The following is an 18,533-nucleotide window of genomic DNA, read 5'->3' on the forward strand; positions in this document are numbered from 1 at the left end:
TGTTCATAAAGGCTGTAATTGTGGCAGGGACAGAAAATCTAAGGGGCTTATGTTACCATTTTGCTTCCCAAGTCATAGTTGCCCACCTACTTATGTAACCTAACACTGCTTACCTAGCCCAAATAAGTCATTTCTGCAATGACTTTTACAAAAGAAAACTGCATCTTAGTCACTAAAAATAGAAAAAGGTACAATATCTACATTTAGTAAAAACTTGTCTTTAAATAATAGAGCTTAATTATGCAATAATGCATAATTTTAAATTTGATATTTAAATGCATTAATAAATTTAATGTGTAATTTTAAATTATGCATTATTACATAATATAAAATTACTACATTAATAATTACATTACTAATATAATTAATACATTAATAATTACATATATTACTCTTAAAAATAGATTTATATAATAATTTAAGTATGAAATAATGCAATGCTGATAAAAAAGTATAAAAAAATACTGTCAAAAAGCATGCTTGACTGGATGTTTGAAGAAGTTTTTTTGCTAAGTATGTAAATTATTGAAATAAATTTTAGTGTAAAATTTGTATTGCTGTTTTCCATTGTATGATACACTAACACTCCACATTTGAAATAGTTTCCTAATGTTGCTTTCCTGGAGGAATGTAACTCAATTTCTTACCAGAAGACAAAATTGGCATTACAGTTGTGTCGGAAAGGGTTGTCATTTCTTGTCCAACAAGTGGTGAGCTTTCTCCTCCATCAAACATTCCAAAAACATTTACTTTATAGGTGGTACCAGCCCTAAAATGTTAAAGTATATAGCCTGTGAGAACCATAGGCTCAAGTGGTAGCACTTTTGTTTTGCTTTGTTAAAGACATTCATCTTGATTTATAAGCTTTCACTATGAAGAGTTTATAGTGTACAACATTATAAGAGAAGAAAAATAATTTCCGCCACTTTCTCACTTAGCTTATCCTGTGAGGCAGGTGTCAAGAGAAACTAGACAGCAAGCATTCCAGAGAACACTAGGAATTCACAGCACTGGTTTCTGTCTTGCCTTTCTAGCAGATGCAGAGTCTCTACCCTGCCTTTCAGCATGTCAGAAAAGGGTCAGACTCTTCATTCTTACTGTTTCTAAGCAATGGGCTTTAAGAAAATAATTGAAGTGCTGTACCTTGCAAGGTAACATAAGACAACGCCTCACACAATGCCTGACACATAGGAAGCTCAATACATTTTATCCTCCCTACTCCAGTAAAAGTAAATTGCGAGCATTTTATACAGATTTCAATAGTCTTGAATGAATGATTGAAGAACAAACTTTCCAAAAGACTACACACAGTAGTTCATCCTTTTTACTGTAATGAATGTAGGGTGCTGTTCAAACTGAAACTTTCTTGTTTTTCACTGCACAGCCTGGAGCTGGACCTTTCACGAGCCCAGCCTTGCCCTCTCCTGCCAGCTAGAACCCACGAGGTCCTGCCTTCTTTCTCCTGTATGGCATACTGGAGGAGGATTCACACTCAAAATTTCAGCATGAGTCCCTCAAACCTTGCCAAAAGGTACAGCAACCCCCACACTTCCACATGGCTACAATTTTGGTGACATTGTGTAATAAGAATGTTAATTTTTTAAAAGCAGGGTCTTATTGAAAACACCAATTCTGACCACTTAATAACAAACAAAAATTATTAAACATTACAAAAAAATCCTGCTCAGGCCTAAATTCTGTTGCTGACCCCTGGATCCTAACTTCAACTCCAGCAGCACCAAGCATAAGAAAACAGCTTTAGCTGATTTTAAATACTTTGCTGGCAAACAGACATATAAGTGATATTTGTGTAAAGCCTACTAATTTACATAAGCTATTCAACCTTTTAAACAAATTAATTTCATCCTTTGAGACAAACGTAGTTAATTCCTACCTAAGTTCCTCCAAAACAACTGTGTTGTCATAGGGTCCAACCACTAACTCCCCCAGTCTTCGGTCATCCCCCGTAGGGTGGAATGTGACCTTATAGCCCTTCACTTCCCCAGGGGCAGGCTCCCAAGTCACTCGGAAGCTTGACATGGTTGGGTCAGATGTTTTGAGGTTTCTGGGAGACTTAAATCGAGAAGCTGTAAAGACAAAAATATTTTTAAAATAATATCTATAAGACTAGGCTTTGGGGTTTCTTTTTTATTAGCCCCACAAAAATGCATATCCATAAAAAGGGTTTAAGTCTGGTAGCACAAAATAGCACGTTCCATAGAAGTCCTGATAACAGAATGCTAGCTAAGTAGAAGTGTAAATAATTCTCACAATTCAGATTAGATTTGCATGAGAACATTAATATGTAGAATCATTTTACCAGGAACTAGGTTGGTAAAAATAATATGTTAATTAGACATTGTCTAATAATTATAATTTAACTTATTACAGAATCAGTTTTAAACATTTACAAATGAAGTGGACACACCAAAGTCATCTTTTAAAACATTACCTTCTCTCCCCCTCAAAACATAACTATTATTTCGTACCTGTTGTTCCTGATCCTTGCCTAAGCTTTCCTTCTCCCGTCTTGTAAATCGGAAGAACTGTGATGTCATATGTGGTCTGTGGCTGAAGTCGCTTTAACACTGTTGAAGTGACTGTGGGGGGCACCTTAGCAACCATTTGCCTCCCTCCCCCATGGGGGCGATAGACAACACGGTAGTTGACGACTTTCCCTGGAGCTGGTTTCCACGTAACTTTCATTGTGCTTTCTGTTTCTTCATCTACTTTCAGGGTTTTGGAATCTTGAGATACTGTGAGATAAAAGGAAGATTAAACTGTATACCATGTTGAAAAAAAATGTATGTTCACCTCTTCATTTATGTGAAAAGAAACTCTCTGTGGCTTCTTAAATATGTACACTGTTCCATTGCTTAGCACTGTAATCTCTCATAAATTCATGATGGCGTGTGAGCCTAATCTCATTGAGAGCTCAGCAAGATGTTTCCGTTTTATCTAGCTAATACTAAAAAATGGAAGTTCATATTGCAGAGATTTCCTATTTGCCTTCTAGAGACTTTAGTAAAGAAAACATCCATTTCCGGAGATAAGGTTTTAGAATTTTTATTATATTTCCATCTGTAAAGAATTTATCCAGTAATAATGCTGAGAGAATACTAAAAATTATGAATTCAGGGTTGGACATTTTACTTGGACCTTTTCAGAAAAAGTTGCAATCCATAAATGACTAGCCAGAGTGACTGTAGTTAACACCATTCTTATGATTGCCATGCACATCTCAGACTATGAGCACAAAAGAATAGGAAACTAACACTTCAAAATATCTCAGGGGCTCTAAAGATAAACTGGTATATGCTGAGTATTTCAGAAAGCACTATCTGTAAATAGTGTTTGCCTAATATATAATAATATGTAATTATTTATTAAATTCTCTTTCACTAATGTTTCACAATTATTAATAACTCTATATGAAACAAGTAACCAACATCCACAAATAACCTACAACATCCTATTTTTATACATAATTAGAGTTCATAAGCAGGACCATTTTATTCAGTTCAATAAACAATGTTCAAAAGAACATAAACATGTTCTACAGAAAAAGATTAAGCTAAACAAAATTCAAAATCAGCAAAGAATCTTCCTGATTGTAAGAAAAAATTTCACGTTCAAGCAGTCAAGAGCCATTTGAAACAACTAAGAAGCCTGAAAAAAAAAAAAACTAAGAAAAATAAAACACAATAATTTTCAGACACAATATCAGTTGGCACAGGACACTCATCCCTAAGAGAGATAAGGAACAAAGGGTAAGAGGTTCTGTGATTGCCCAGCTATTGCCTGGAATTTCCAGTCCCCAGTAAAAGAAAGGGGAATCCAGATGGAGCCCGGTGGCCTCCCTTAATTGTCAAGATGTTGTTGCAAGTATGGAGAGCCCAAAGCAACCAGAACTTGAAGAATAGAGTACTGTGAATGAGAGAGTGCCACAGAGAAAATACTTGAGTCTTCAACCTAGGAGAATCAGTGCATATGAGTGAGAAAACCACCCACAACTAGGGAAAAAACCACCCCAAAGGAGCCCAGGGAACAATTTCTTGAGCTCACACAGGGTTAGAAATGTTTCCCCTACCCAGAAGAGAAAGCTTCACAACTCTAGGGACAACATGTAGGTATTTAATAGGTGGTTGTCTCAATAATGGGGCAAAATTAGTCCTAAACTAAAACAGTTTAAAAGCAAGTGTCAGATCAAACTATTTCCAAGTAACTTAACTGTATTCCAGAATAAAACTTAAGAATATTTATAAGAACATAAAAATATCTAGCACCCAAGCAAATAAAATTCACAAAATCTGACATCTAATAAAAGTTACAAAGCACGCCAAAAAGGAAAAACTTATGACCTGTATCATGGATTGAAGGTCTCCCACCACTAAATTCACATGTTGAAGTCTTAACCTTCAATGTGATGACATTTCAACATGAGGCCTTTGTGGAGGCAATTTGGGTTTAATAAGGCCATCAGAGTGAGGCCTTAATCTGATCGGCTTGGTGACTTTAAAAGAAAAAAAATGAGACACCAAAGAGTTCTGTCTCTCTCTTTCCACATTCACAGCCTGAGAAAAGGCCATATGAGGACATAAAGAAAGGTAACCACCCACCAGGAAGAGAGCCCTCACCAGAAATCAAACCCTGCCAGACCTTAATCTTGAACTTTCCAGCCTCCAAAACTCTGAGAAAATAACTTTCTGTTGTTAAAGTCACTCAGTCAATAGTAATACCTTTTGTTATCGCAGTCCAAACTAAGATAACACATAAGAAGAAGAAAAATCAATCAATAGAAGCAGAACTAGAAATGACATATATTACAGAATTTAAAAGGACGTTAAAACAGTTATTATAACTATATTTCATATATAATAATGGTAGAAGAAAGATTAAGCATTTTAACTAGAGATATAGAACATATAAAAAAGACTCAAACATTTCTAGAGATAAAAATAATATCTGCCGGGCACAGTGGCTCAAGCCTGTAATCCCAGCACTTTGGGAGGCCGAGACGGGCAGATCACGAGGTCAGGAGATCGAGACCATCCTGGCTAACATGGTGAAACCCCGTCTCTACTAAAAAATACAAAAAACTAGCCAGGCGAGGTGGCGGGCGCCTGTAGTCCCAGCTACCCGGAAGGCTGAGGCAGGAGAATGGCGTAAACCCGGGAGGTGGAGCTTGCAGTGAGCTGAGATCCAGCCACTGCACTCCAGCCTGGGCGACAGAGCCGGACTCCGTCTCAAAAAAAAAAAAGAAAAAAAAATAATAATAATAATATCTAAAATGAAAAACACACAAGATAATATTTACAGCAGATTAGAAAATATAAAAAATGAATAGTGAACTTGATGGCATGATAATAGACCATGAAACACAAGGAAAGAAAAACAATTTTTTAATGAACAGAGCATCAGTGAACTGTGTGATAACTTCAAGCAGACTAATATATGTGTAGTTAATTGGAGTTCCCGAATAAAGTGGGGATGTAATAAATAAAATATTTGAAAAACTAATGGGATGGACTTGTTCAAATTTTATAAAAACCATAAACTCACATATCCTAGAAGTTTAGTGAACCCCAAACACAAGAAACATAAAGAAACTATACCAAGACACATCATAATTAAATTGCTTAAAAATCAGTAATAAAAATAAAATCTTTAAAGAAGCCATATTTTTTTAAAAACACATAACATGTACAGAGGACAAAGATAAAAATGATAAAGTAGGTAAATTCAGTATATGGTTATGATGGTTATGAATTATGCTTCTGAGAGATGAAAAAATATAATTTCAATCAAAATTATATTGGCTGCAATTTTTATTTTTGGATTTAAAGAAACTAAGAGAACTCTCAGTGAAGTCGATTATTTTCTGGAAATATTAAAATTTATTTAGATTAATTATCAATTTGCTGTTATTATTCTCCAGGTAAGTGAAATATTAAAAGGAAAAAAGTTTATATATATATTAAATATATATTATTATATAAAAAAAGATATAAACATATATTTATGTATTTCCAAACAAAAAAATCTAAAGACTTTACCTGGAGTTCTGAAAATGGTACAAGAAAGAATAGTACATAGAAAAATAATCTATTTGGATTATTATCATCACTAGTTGTCACAAATATCAAATAAATTGATGGGTGTCTAACAGTTTTCTAGAAGGGGTTGTGCTACAGTACATTTTCTCATCTTTTGTTTCACCTCTTAAATTTTTACTCAGTGGAACAAGACATTGTCTCTCTTACAAAATTTTTAAACCAATTTCACACAACTCAGAATTTAGAAAAATAAAAAGTTAAATTTTATGAATGCTGATTTAAAAAGAAACAAGTTTCAAAAAAATGGGATACCAAGCTTTAACATGTTTCAAAATTTAAACATGTTAATAACAGCCAAAGTGATATGTCATACCTTGATATGCCTTAATGACCTCACTTATATTCCTGCCTTTTAATTAACTCTTTAAAATGAAGAAACTGAAATGAAATACAATACAGCATATCTCATCCTAGTTTTAATGGTAAACTGGATTTTAGGGAGAAAAAAAAAAACAAACCCTTGTTGGTTTCCCATAACCAAAGAGTAAGAATTTTTACATCATTGATTGGATACCACACGCCATTAAATGCTGTTACACCCTCTCACATTTTTTTTCATGTGTTAGTAAGTTTTTTTCATGTGTAAGTAACTATCATGAGAAACTTTCAAACACCCACTGTACCACTGCCAGCTGCCATAAATTAGAAGGGCAACAGAAAGTGTCCCTTCTGCTGGCTTTCTAACCCCAATTCATGGTTTTCATTTATCAATGTATTCATTTCATTGTACCAACAGTTTGCATACCATGTCCCTGAGTTTTAGGTGAAAGCAATCTTAAAGACGTTCCCAGAATGCCATCTTGGAAGCATATGTGAAACTCTAGGAGCGTAGGCTAGGAGTTCTGCTGAGTTATCCACACCTTAGGATTCCTCTACCACCTAAACAGCAGATCTCATTCAGATTTCTGAAAATACTTTCTAACAACAACGAAATGATGGTAGAACAAAGAAAAGTCCATGACTTCTTTCTTATTTACTTAGACATTTCAGCAGTTTTCACATACAGTTGCCCTTTGGTATCCATGGCAGATTGGTTTCAGGATCTCCCATAGAAACCAAAATCCTCACATGCTCAAGTTCCTGATGTGAAATGGTGTAGTATTCACACAAACCTATGCACATCCTCCCTAATACAGTAAGTCCTCACCTAATGTTGTTAAATAATTTCTTGGAAACTGCAACTTTGAACAACTGACATAGGAAACCAATTTTCCAGAGGTTAATTGATATAAACAAGAGTTAAGTTCCTACATCATATTTCTGATCACAAAAAATCACCAAACTTCTCTATAAAAAACAAAACACTTCTCATATGAAACACTGATGTATGTGTGAGCTCTATATACATTTCAGAAAGACAAATGAAAACCAGTAACATAATTATTCACCCATTTATTCCAGTTAAGGATCAGAGTGGACACAGCCTGTCCAAGTAGCTCAGGGCGAAAGGGACAACCCCCATCCTAGGCACCTAGACACACACCCACACTTACTCAGACTGGGACCATGTGGACGTGCCAGTTCACCTAACGTGATGTGGCAGGTAACTAGAGTACCTGGAGGAAACCCACATAGACATGGAGAAGATGTGCAAACTCCACACAGATAGTGACCCACACCATGAATCAATTCTTTTTTCTCATCAATGTTATATTATTCAAGAACTTGCTGAACTTTAAATCATCTCTAGATTACTTATAATACAATGTAAATGTCATATAATGATTATACTATATATTTATTAGCATTATTATTTATTGTTGTGTTGTTATTTCTTAATGCTTTTTAAAAAATATAGTCTATCAGCAGTTGGTCACTTTTGCACATGTGGAACCTAAGAATATGGAGGGACAACCGAGACCTAAAAATGAACATTTCATTCCTGCCAAGCCTGCTCCTTCTTCAAAAGAGGCTTCCCACAGCCAGTATCATACTGAATAGGCAAAAACTGGAAGCATTCCCTTTGAAAACCGGCACAAGACAAGGATGTCCTCTCTCACTACTCCTATTCAACACAGTATTGGAAGTTCTGGCCAGGGTAATAAGGAAAGAGAAAGAAATAAAGGGTATTCAATTAGGAAAAGAGGAAGTCAAATTGTCTCTGTCTGCAGATGACAAGATTGTATATTTAGAAAAACCCATCGTCTCAGCCCAAAATCTCTTTAAGCCGATAAGCAACTTCAGCAGTCTCAGGATACAAAATCAATATGCAAAAATCACAAGCATACCTCTATACCAATAACAGACAAACAGCCAAATCATGAGTGAACGCCCATTCATAATTGCTACAAAGAGAATAAAACACCTAGGAATACAACTTACAAGGGATGTGAAGGACCTCTTCAAGAAGAACTACAAACCACTGCTCAAGGAAATAAGAGAGAACACAAACAAATGGAAAAACATTCCATGCTTGTAGATAGGAAGAATAAATATTGTCAAAATGGCCATACTGCCCAAAGTAATTTATAGATTTAATGCTATCCTGATCAAGCTATCATTGACTTTCTTCACAGAATTAGAAAAAAACTTTAGATTTCATATGGAACCAAAAAAGAGCCTGTATAGCCAAGACAATCCTACCCACAAAGAACAAAGCCGGAGGCATCACACTACCTGAATTCAAACCATACTACAAGGCTACAGTAACAAAAACAGCATAGTACTGGTACCACAAACTTAAAGTATAATAAATAGACCAATGGAACAGAACAGAGGCCTCAGAAATAACACCATACATCTATAACCATCTGATCTTTGACAAAATTGACAAAAACCAGAAATGGGGAAAGGATTCCCTATTTAATATATGGTGTTGGGAAAACTGGCTACCCATATGCAGAAAGCTGAGACTGGATCCCTTCCTTACACCTTATGCAAAAATTAACTCAAGATAGATTAAAGACTTAAATGTAAGACCTAAAACCATAAAAACCCTAGAAGAAAACCTATGCAATATCATTTAGGACATAGGAATGGGCAAAGGCTTCATGACTAAAACACCAAAAGCAATGGCAACAAAAGCCAAAATTGACAAATGGGATCTGATTAAACTAAAGAGCTTCTGCACAGCAAAAGAAACTATCATCAGAGTGAACAGGCAACCTACAGAATGGGAAAAAATTTTTGCAATCTATCCATCTGACAAAGGGCTAATATCCAGAATCTACAAAGAACTTAAACAGATTTACAAGAAAAAACCAAACAACCCCATCAAAAATTTGGCGACGGATGTGAATTGACACTTCTTAAAAGAAGACGTTTATGCAGCCGACAAACATATGAAAAAAAGCTCATCATGACTGGTCATTAGAGAAATGCAAATCAAAACCACAATGAGATACCAGGTCACACCAGTTAGAATGGCAATCATTATAAAGCCAGGAAACAACAGATGCTGGAGAGGATGTGAAGAAATAGGAATGCTTTTACACTGCTGGTAGGAGTGTAAATTAGTTCAACCAGTGTGGAAGACAGTGTGGTGATTCCTCAAGGATCTAGAACTAGAAATACCATTTGACCCAGCAATTCCATTACTGGATATATACCCAAAGGATTATAAATCATTCTACTATAAATCCACATGCACACCTATGTTTATTGTGGCACTGTTCACAATAGCAAAGACTTAGAACCAACCCAAATGCCCATCAATGACAGACTGGATAAAGAAAATGTGGCACATATACACCATGGAATACTACATAGCCATAAAAAAGGATGCCCTTTGCAAGAACACGGATCATGCTGAAAACCATCATTCTCAGCAAACTAACGCAAGAACAGAAAATCAAACACCGCATGTTCTCACTCATAAGTAGGACTTGAACAATGAGAACACATGGACACAGGGAAGGGAACATTACACACTGTGGCCTGTAGTGGAGTAGGGAGCTAGGGGAGGGATAGCATTAGGAGAAATATCTAATGTAGATGATGGGTTGATGGGTGCAACAAACCACCATGGCACATGTATACCTATGTAACAAACCTGCACGATCTGCGCGTGTACCCCAGAACTTAAAGTATAATTTTAAAAAAGTTAACTTGGGAAAAAAATAGGCCTTTCTGTTCATCAATGTTTAAATCAACCAATTAGCCAAGAAATATAGAAAATTTCTTAGATGCTCATCTTCTGAGATACAGAGATTTATTTAGTTTCTGCCACCATATTTGCTTTCGGCAACAACACATCTCTTGTAGATATTTTAAATTCCAAATAATTATTTGAAGCCTCCAACTTTTTGGAAAAAGACAAAATGGAGGATAATTTTTGGAGAAAAAATCCCTCTAAATACATACACTTTTATAATTTCTCAGCCACATGAACTGTATCTTTACTCCTACAAATAAATTCAGCTCTATGTGTCGTATGTGACCTAAGTTTACAATACAGCTTCTCTTTACAAGTGAATTTCCTCAAAAATAGAGAATGAATTTCTACCACGTTCTTAAACTACATGAGCCAATATATTCCAGACACAAGATTTTATTTACTACCAATCATGTGAATATCTGAAAACTATGTCTTCTCACATATTTAAATTTCCTGTAAAGAAGTTGATTTTTTAAAATCTGGTGAATTAAGATACAAACTTAAACTTGAACATCCAACTGAGCTTGCAAATGATAAAAAGAAAATGAACTTAGACACAAAGAGTTTAGTTTAAGGACAACTTAAAATCAGGATATAGGACTTAACTGAAATTGCTCATGGCACTTCTCCCTCTCTCTTCCTTTGCCAGAAAAATCACCAAATTCCTCTACTTCTTTTTTATAGAAGGAAATGCATGAATGCCCATTCTTTCTCCTTTTCCTAAAATCTTCCCAAAACAAAAGGTTTAAAGTTTTCTCCTACAAATGCTTAGAAATGCCCATGCTTAACAAATGACATTTGGTTTGGTTTCGTTTGGTTTCAATTGTTTGTTTTTAATAGATTTTATATTGTTTTAGAGCAGTTTTGGCACAGAGATTGAGCAGAAGGTACAGAGATTTCTCATGTACCCTTTCCCACCTCCACACATGCACAGCCTCCCCCATTATCAACATCCTTCACCAAAGTGGTACATTTGTTACAACTGTTGAACCTACACTGACACATCATTATGGCTCAAACAAATAAGCTTTCAGGAAAGTGAATTGAGATATCCTGACACATCCTTCACCAGCCAGGTGATTATGATAGGTCATTCATAATTATTTACCAAAAAAAAGAATATTAGTGAGATTGAGGTAAATCTCAGCCACCAGAAAATTGAATGGACTTTTGATTTGACCTTACCAAATATAATAGGAATAAAGTAAAAAAAAAAAAAAAAAAAGAGAGAGAGAAAAAAGAAAGAAAAAAAAAAAAAAACTAAGTTAAGTCTTGGTTGTATGATAATCATAGTTTCAATAGCCACCTATCATTTATCAATCATCTCTAAGTGGCTAGGTACTATGCTGACCGCTTTGTATATTGTTATTTTATACAATCCTCACAACTCTAAGAGACAAGATTTATTATCTGCATTCTACAGATTAGGAAACTGAGGCTCAAAGAAGGTTAAGTAACTTGACAAAAATCATGCAGCTTTACAAATGTGGCTGAATTCTCTTCACTTCATAGCTTCTGGTCTTTTTAGTAGTTGGATATTCTACTAAGTCAATCACTGCACCAGAAAAAAAAAGACAAATATAGGTAGTGGAAAGAGATTTGATATTTCCAAATTTGACATATTTTTAGATACCTACTCGGAATTAAAGCCAAATTCTTTAAAGATCCTAATTCCTCAGACTTCATTTATTATGTAAAGAAAAAAAATTCAAGTGATTAAACTGCATTGTCACTTGAACTGATAACTATTGGGTAGCACCAACACACACCCAAACACACCCATAATGTTACCTACATTCAGTTGTGGCATCTCCAGTCAAAGGTTCTCCTTCTCCACTGCTGTAAGTAGCAAATATTGAAATTCTGTATTTGGTCTCTGGCTGCAGATTTTCTATCATAGTATGGATTGCATCTTCAGGAAGATTTTTCTCTCCAGTGTCAACATCATCATAAAGTGATTTCCATGAGACCCTGTAACCGCGAACCATTCCTGGAGCAGATGTCCAATAAGCCCCAATTGATGTGTCAGTGATGTCTTTAGTAACTAAATCTCGAGGAGAACCGCGTTCTAGAACAGAAATTAAAAGGGAATCTTTTTTAAAAACGTCTAGTAGGTATTTACGTATTAATATTCATTGATCCTGGTAGAGATTCTGACTTGCTGGACTCAAATTCAATTTGTCTAAAATTGCCCATTTCTTCTTTCTGAGTTGTCCATCCTATTCTGTCAGTGGAATAGATTGATGCAATAAAACTTTAGAATTATATTTGATTCCTACCTCTTAGCCTTGCCACCATATGCCTAGTTAGATAATCTTATCCTTCAGGACAAGTTTGACATCCAAATTTGAGGGAGTATTTGTCGTTAAAAAAAAAAGTTCCAAAGGAAAAAAACTGTATCTAAGTCCCATAATTTTATCACATTTTAGTTGGCCTTGTGGTATGGCCCATTGTTCACAAAGATCTTTATTTCGTTATCATGATCTTTTCCTCTCTGATCTAATTTAAATAAACTCATTTTCAATGCATGATTTACAACAACTGCAACAATCTCATATCACTTACAAAACTTAATTTCAACAACTGTTTCTTGGTGAAACTTGTATTTGCTCATGAAGTTTAAAAAGTAGCAGTGCAAACTTTCAATATAGCTTAACCCTAACAAAACTAAAAACAACCAATTCTTCTGGAAAACTTAAAAGTGATTAGTCACCAAAATAAAACATACCACTTGTTCTAGCTGATCAAAAATGTCTGCTACTAAATTTTGGTTCTTTCATTCAAAAAACATACAACCCAAGTGGAAAAATATGGAAACCTCAACTTAATAGGAGGCACAGATATCTTTCAATAAAACCCTCACTCTCCATATTTTAGATGTAAGATAAATATACAGGTCGCTTTATATTGGCTACCTTTACTAGGCTTTATGCCACAGTATGACATAAATACAAAACTCTCTGCTTCCCAGCATACGCCTTACCAGTAATTGTTGCATGTTCATGCAAATGATATATATTGCTCTTAAAAGAATTTTAAAAACTATTATTTTACTTAACTCGAAGAGTAAAAATGAATATCTTAAAAGCAGTCATAATTTAACAATTAAATTTCAACGCAAAAAGTAAAGGTAACAATGAACGAAAAAGAAATCTAGGTGGACAAAAACATATCATATATGCTTGGATTTAGAGGGGAAAAAATAAATGAAACAAAAGCTGGGCAGCCTACCAGACCCCAAGCCCAAATGGAAAATTCTAACTCCATTAAAAATAACTTTAACTGCTGACAGCACATCTCATCCCTGGAAGGAAATTAGTTACATATTTCACTGCAACAAAGAATACTTATTTTTAAGAGCACATTGAATTTTTTCCCTCAGCTCTTGAGGCCAATTCCCATTTGAAAGTCTTCTTTAGGTGTCTTTACTATGTAAACGGTCATATACCTTTATATTTTCTCTACTTGGAATATAAAAGTACAATTTTAAACTGTTTTATTTGGTTTGGTTGTGGGTTTCTTTGTTTTGTTTTTTATCTGTTTTGATAATCAATATCCCAACAACTAGTCTGTAAGTTTTAAACGTACAGCACGTTTTTCGTTTGCTTGATATACACCATTTTCAATATGTGCCTTTTCTTCTAAATTTCCTCAATTGTAGTCAGGAACAGCTGTTGTGAAATGACCTTGCTTGAAAGCAATTTTGCATTTAAATGAGCTGCATTAATGACGTTTCAAAAAAGTATCAGACAAATAAGGTTAACTAGAATGTGGGAATTATCTTTCCAATTAACACTGGGGTAATTTTAAAACAATTTCAACTTTTATTTTTCCCAAAGATTTTGCTTCTCAACCTATTTTTCTTTCTACAGCACTAAATTTGTGACATTGTTTATTTCCATGACAACAGACATCAATCTCATAAACACAGGCTAATGATTTCACTGTGAGAAAAATAATAGGAAGAGAATTGTGGTTGAAGCAAAAATACATTCACAAAGATATTTCTGGGCTTAAAACAAAAGGATCTAAGATCACAAGACTTGTCTCCCTATAGATTTTATTCAACTATTTTAACACTCTCAAGACTTGTAAAGCTAGAACAAAATACTAGTAAAATGCAACGAAGACTTTTCCCAAGGTTTATCAATATTCTGAAAATAATCTACAACAGCAATTTTTAAGATGCAAATTAAAAATCAACTAAAGAATATTTATAAGCTCTAATTAATGGCATGACAACACTATTTTGAGTGAACACTGAATAAGTTCTCAGTCTCAGAAAAAACTCACTAAAAATTGTAGTTTCTGTCTGTGGTATATAAAGGCAGGCACTGTCACTACAACATTCCATGTTAGTGACACAGCAACATACACTCCAAAGAAAGGAGAAAGATAGTTCAATCCAGACACCACAATTGAGAAGATAAGCTGCTTCATATGGGTTTCTTACATGTCAATCAGTCAGTTTGATAAGAATATTCCTAAATATTAAATCCATACTGCTCCCCAAACACACTGATAATTTTTTTTAGGGAGGAGGGATGACTATTCTATCTGTTACGTTACAACCAGGAATTTTGAGAACAAGTTGTACTCATGACAAGTAAATGTATAGCCCTTGAATTTTTAAAACATGAGACCTTGGTTTGGCCAAACATTATATTACCAAAAAATGAAGCAAGTGGATTGCGCCCTGTGGTACAGCTGGCAGGATGGAAACTGGCAAGTGGCCGAACTTGTCTTGGGGCCAGGTGTGCAACCATCTGAGCAGGTCATCAACAGGCTATGTCACCTCCTGGGGCCTTGGGGCCCACAGCAGCAAAATAACTGGACTGGACTTGAATCGATAAACAGAATTGCCTGAAAAACCAAAGGCTGGACCCTACCCAAATCAATTAGATTGGAATACTTGGGGATGCACGTAAGTACTGGTGCTTTCGGAAACATCTTTTAAATCTGCCCTGTGATTCCAAAACCTCTACAATTCTTTATTCTTTCCCCCTTTTTCTCTTCTTTCTACTTCTCCTCTCTGAGGTCTAGAGAAGCATTTATTAGGGAGGTGTGCTAGGTCAGTGTGGGAAGGAACCTCAAATCTGCTTTCACATAGAAACGGTGCTCCTTCAAAATAAAGACAGGTATGGTGAAAGTAAACTGGTCAAAATCATTACACACATGATGCTCTATAAGACTACTGGGTGGTTTGTATTTTGTGTGGTTATATTGCCACGTACAGAAAATCACTGCTTTAGGTGGAAAAATAATCTCAAGGCTGACCCTCAGAGAACAGAGGAGATGATTTAAGCTTTTCATCACATCTCCATGGACACATGTGGGATGTTCACTGCTCTCTTCTCCCCTTCATCTTGTCTCAACAGGAAATGGCTCTGAACACACACATGCCTCTTATTGAAGAGCTGAGCACATTTTCACAAGTGTTACCTAGCAAGGCATTTACCTGGTTCAATACATTGTGTTACCTAGCAAAGCATTTACTTGGTTCAATACATTGTCATTTTTGTCCTGAATCTAAGGAGCTCCAGACATCAGTAACTACAGGAAGAAATTATCTGACTTGTTTTGGTTTAGTTTGGTTATATTGGGTTTAGGCAAGAGTCTCGTTTTAGAGTACCTAAGAGGGAATAGGAAAGAGAGAGTGAGAAGTAAAGATGTGAGAAGACCAGTCCGTAGGCCATCTCCAGGAGAGGTTACTGCTCCTCAAAAGGAGAAAGCATAGAAACAGTGGCAGTGAACAGAAAGCAACCCTAGTAGACGTTTTGCCATGTAGTCACTACCTTTCCCTGAACCTAGATCTACTTTTGCTCTAGCAGAGGCTCCCTCCCTTCTGAGGTCCTCCTCTTTCTTCTGTGCCCCAAGGTTTACAAATATGTGTGTTATGGTGCTGGGATTTGTTTAGGGTTTTTTTTAATAATATTTAGTCTCATACTACTTGCTCTCTTCTGTTCTGGATATATGCCTGTGCTCTCTCTATTAATTTTATCTCTGGTAATAGAAATTCTGGCAATCATTTCAAACAAGTCATCATCTATAATGATGATATTCCTTTATTTCCATTCCTTTGATTCTATCTTGACAGTTTCCCTTACACCTTATTCTTCCTAGCATAGTACCAGTATAGGTATAAATGTCATAAGTTTAAAGGTATAAAACTCTATCAGGTTTTGAAATTTGGCTACTCAGCATTTCTGTCCTTATTATAAAGCTTAGTTACATCTATTCAAAAGTCATTTTTCTAGTGTGTGCTTGCATGTGTCTCTGTGCTGCTGCTGTGGGAAGTCATTCAGACAGGTCTACTTCTCATGATCTGAACATCCTGAAGGAGTTGATTCCTACACTGCTTTTTTCCACATACCAAGCCAAAGAAATAATGCCTCATTTAAGTAACTTTCCTATGTTTCCTTATCCCTTTTCCATTTTCTTTCTGAAAAGCAAATTATCATCCAATTCAAATATAATTATAACACAAATTAGCCAATGATACATGAAAAATTAATCATCATGAAATAAAACTGTATTTCATCTTATAGATTGTTCCAGCCAGCTTTCATTGAGTTTCATATACCACTTTCAAAAATAGAAGTCAAATTGAAAATGTAATGTAAACTCTCTTCTAAATCAATTTGTCTTTTCCGTTAGAGCTCAGCTCAAAAGTCATCCAACTTTCCACAGCAATACAGAAGATCTGCTTCTGGATAATGTTCGTGTGGAAATACATTTGATTTACAACCAATGAATCAGAGCCACCATTCCAAAGGACAAAGTTCACTATTGATAAGTTAACTCAGCTACTTTAAGCTATACACAGTTTTTAAAAACATCTTAGCAATTAAATCACCATTCAACTTCAAAGTCGGCTTGAGCAAAAAACTGTTTCTTCCATAATTATTACCTCTCCACATTGACTTCAATTTTTATCTGACAAGCAATTAATTCACAGGAAAAGGAAATAGAAATTACTGTTTGGTGACTGTGCTAAAGTTCCCTGGCAACGTCAGCGTTATTTTACCCAGAATGTATGATTTTTCAAATTATGAGACAGCAGTAAATCAGTGAAAACACAGAGGCCTTGTTTAGTCCATCTTTAAGGGCCTCATGTTACTCAACATCATGCAGAATTCCTGAGATGTGCTAAAAACCTCATTGTAACAAAATGTCAACTGAATACACTTGGTTTGATCTGTAGGAAGCCATTCATATCTAGGACGTTGGCAGGTTGCTACAGCAACTGAAACAAAGGAAATTCTAAAAAGTCATATTTTCTGTAGCCAAAAAACAACGCTCAAAAATTTAACAAGAAAACATATTATCAAACTGAAATTCTCATTCATTTGTGGTAAATCTCTGAATTCAAATGGGCATTATTTATTGAGAGATTTATAAAAACAGATTTTCCTCCAAGTACTAACAGTGGCAATTAAAGGTTCTTTCAAGACTTAAAGTGCGATTATATATACAGTAGTGTTTTTGTAATTATACTGTCTAACTGCTCTAACAACAACAACAATAGGGGGGAAAAAACAATGTAAATCAAACCTAATGATGTGTGCTCACATTCCTCTGAAGTTTGGATCTGAAATAGTAATAAACTCTGCCTTTGTGACTCTATTGCCTATAGTACTACAGCCAACCATGAACTTCCCCAATGCCAATGCTAATAAATCTCTCTTCCAGCAACAGGGGAATTTTCTGATCATTGGCTGCATTTCAAAAAAAGTACTAGGAAACAGATTCAAGTTAGGGATGGTTGTAGACCACACTACATATTTTTTTAAATACAAAACAACAACAACTTTCTTTCCTTTTGAATTGAGAGTCATAATGCTTTTGAGGTAATCTATAAGATGTCCAACCTACAGAATGCTCTTGCCGGCTGACACCATGCCTCTGGATAAAGGAAACATTCCTTCAAGTTCTGCTCTTACCACCTCCTCTCCCAAGAGAAAAACAGATTACAAAAACAGCAGCCCTCAAAAGCAGTTGCCTGGCTCTGTTTCTGGGCTTTCCACTCCCTGCATTTACCATCATATCCTATTCCTGTAGATGGTATGTGGATTTGGCTGAGTTAATACAATAAAATGAAATGGAATAACCAGGGGCAAAAATCTTCTATTATTTTCATTTAGTCACAACTATGCTTTCACATATTTGTCAAGTTTACCACACATAATGCAATGGGATAAATATGTTAACAAAATCAGGCTGGAGGCCCTTTCGTTAATCCTTCACTGCAGTAAAGCACTTTAGCGTAAATGAACAAAATGTCTGTTGTAAATTATAATTTAGTTAGGAATTAACTGTAT

At 35.2% G+C, this 18,533-nt stretch overlaps 1 protein-coding gene across 4 annotated transcripts in view; it reads right to left on the reverse strand.

Moving 5' to 3' along the window:
* Positions 1-18,533, reverse strand: part of COL12A1 (collagen type XII alpha 1 chain) — a 122,523-nt gene that overhangs the window by 69,341 nt on the left and 34,649 nt on the right. For 2 of the 4 annotated variants that reach the window (XM_030929307.1, XM_030929305.1), the window contains 4 exons: positions 12,008-12,280; positions 2,490-2,756; positions 1,895-2,087; positions 648-769 (listed from right to left, as the gene is read on the reverse strand). The exons of the other annotated variants lie outside the window; for them this stretch is intronic. In XM_030929307.1, the coding sequence (XP_030785167.1) occupies positions 648-769; positions 1,895-2,087; positions 2,490-2,756; positions 12,008-12,280 (855 nt within the window). The remainder of the gene's footprint in view (positions 1-647; positions 770-1,894; positions 2,088-2,489; positions 2,757-12,007; positions 12,281-18,533) is intronic. 4 annotated transcript variants of the gene reach the window in all.

This window comes from Rhinopithecus roxellana, chromosome 4 (genome assembly GCF_007565055.1).
Source record: "Rhinopithecus roxellana isolate Shanxi Qingling chromosome 4, ASM756505v1, whole genome shotgun sequence".
NCBI classification, from domain to species: Eukaryota; Metazoa; Chordata; class Mammalia; order Primates; family Cercopithecidae; genus Rhinopithecus; species Rhinopithecus roxellana.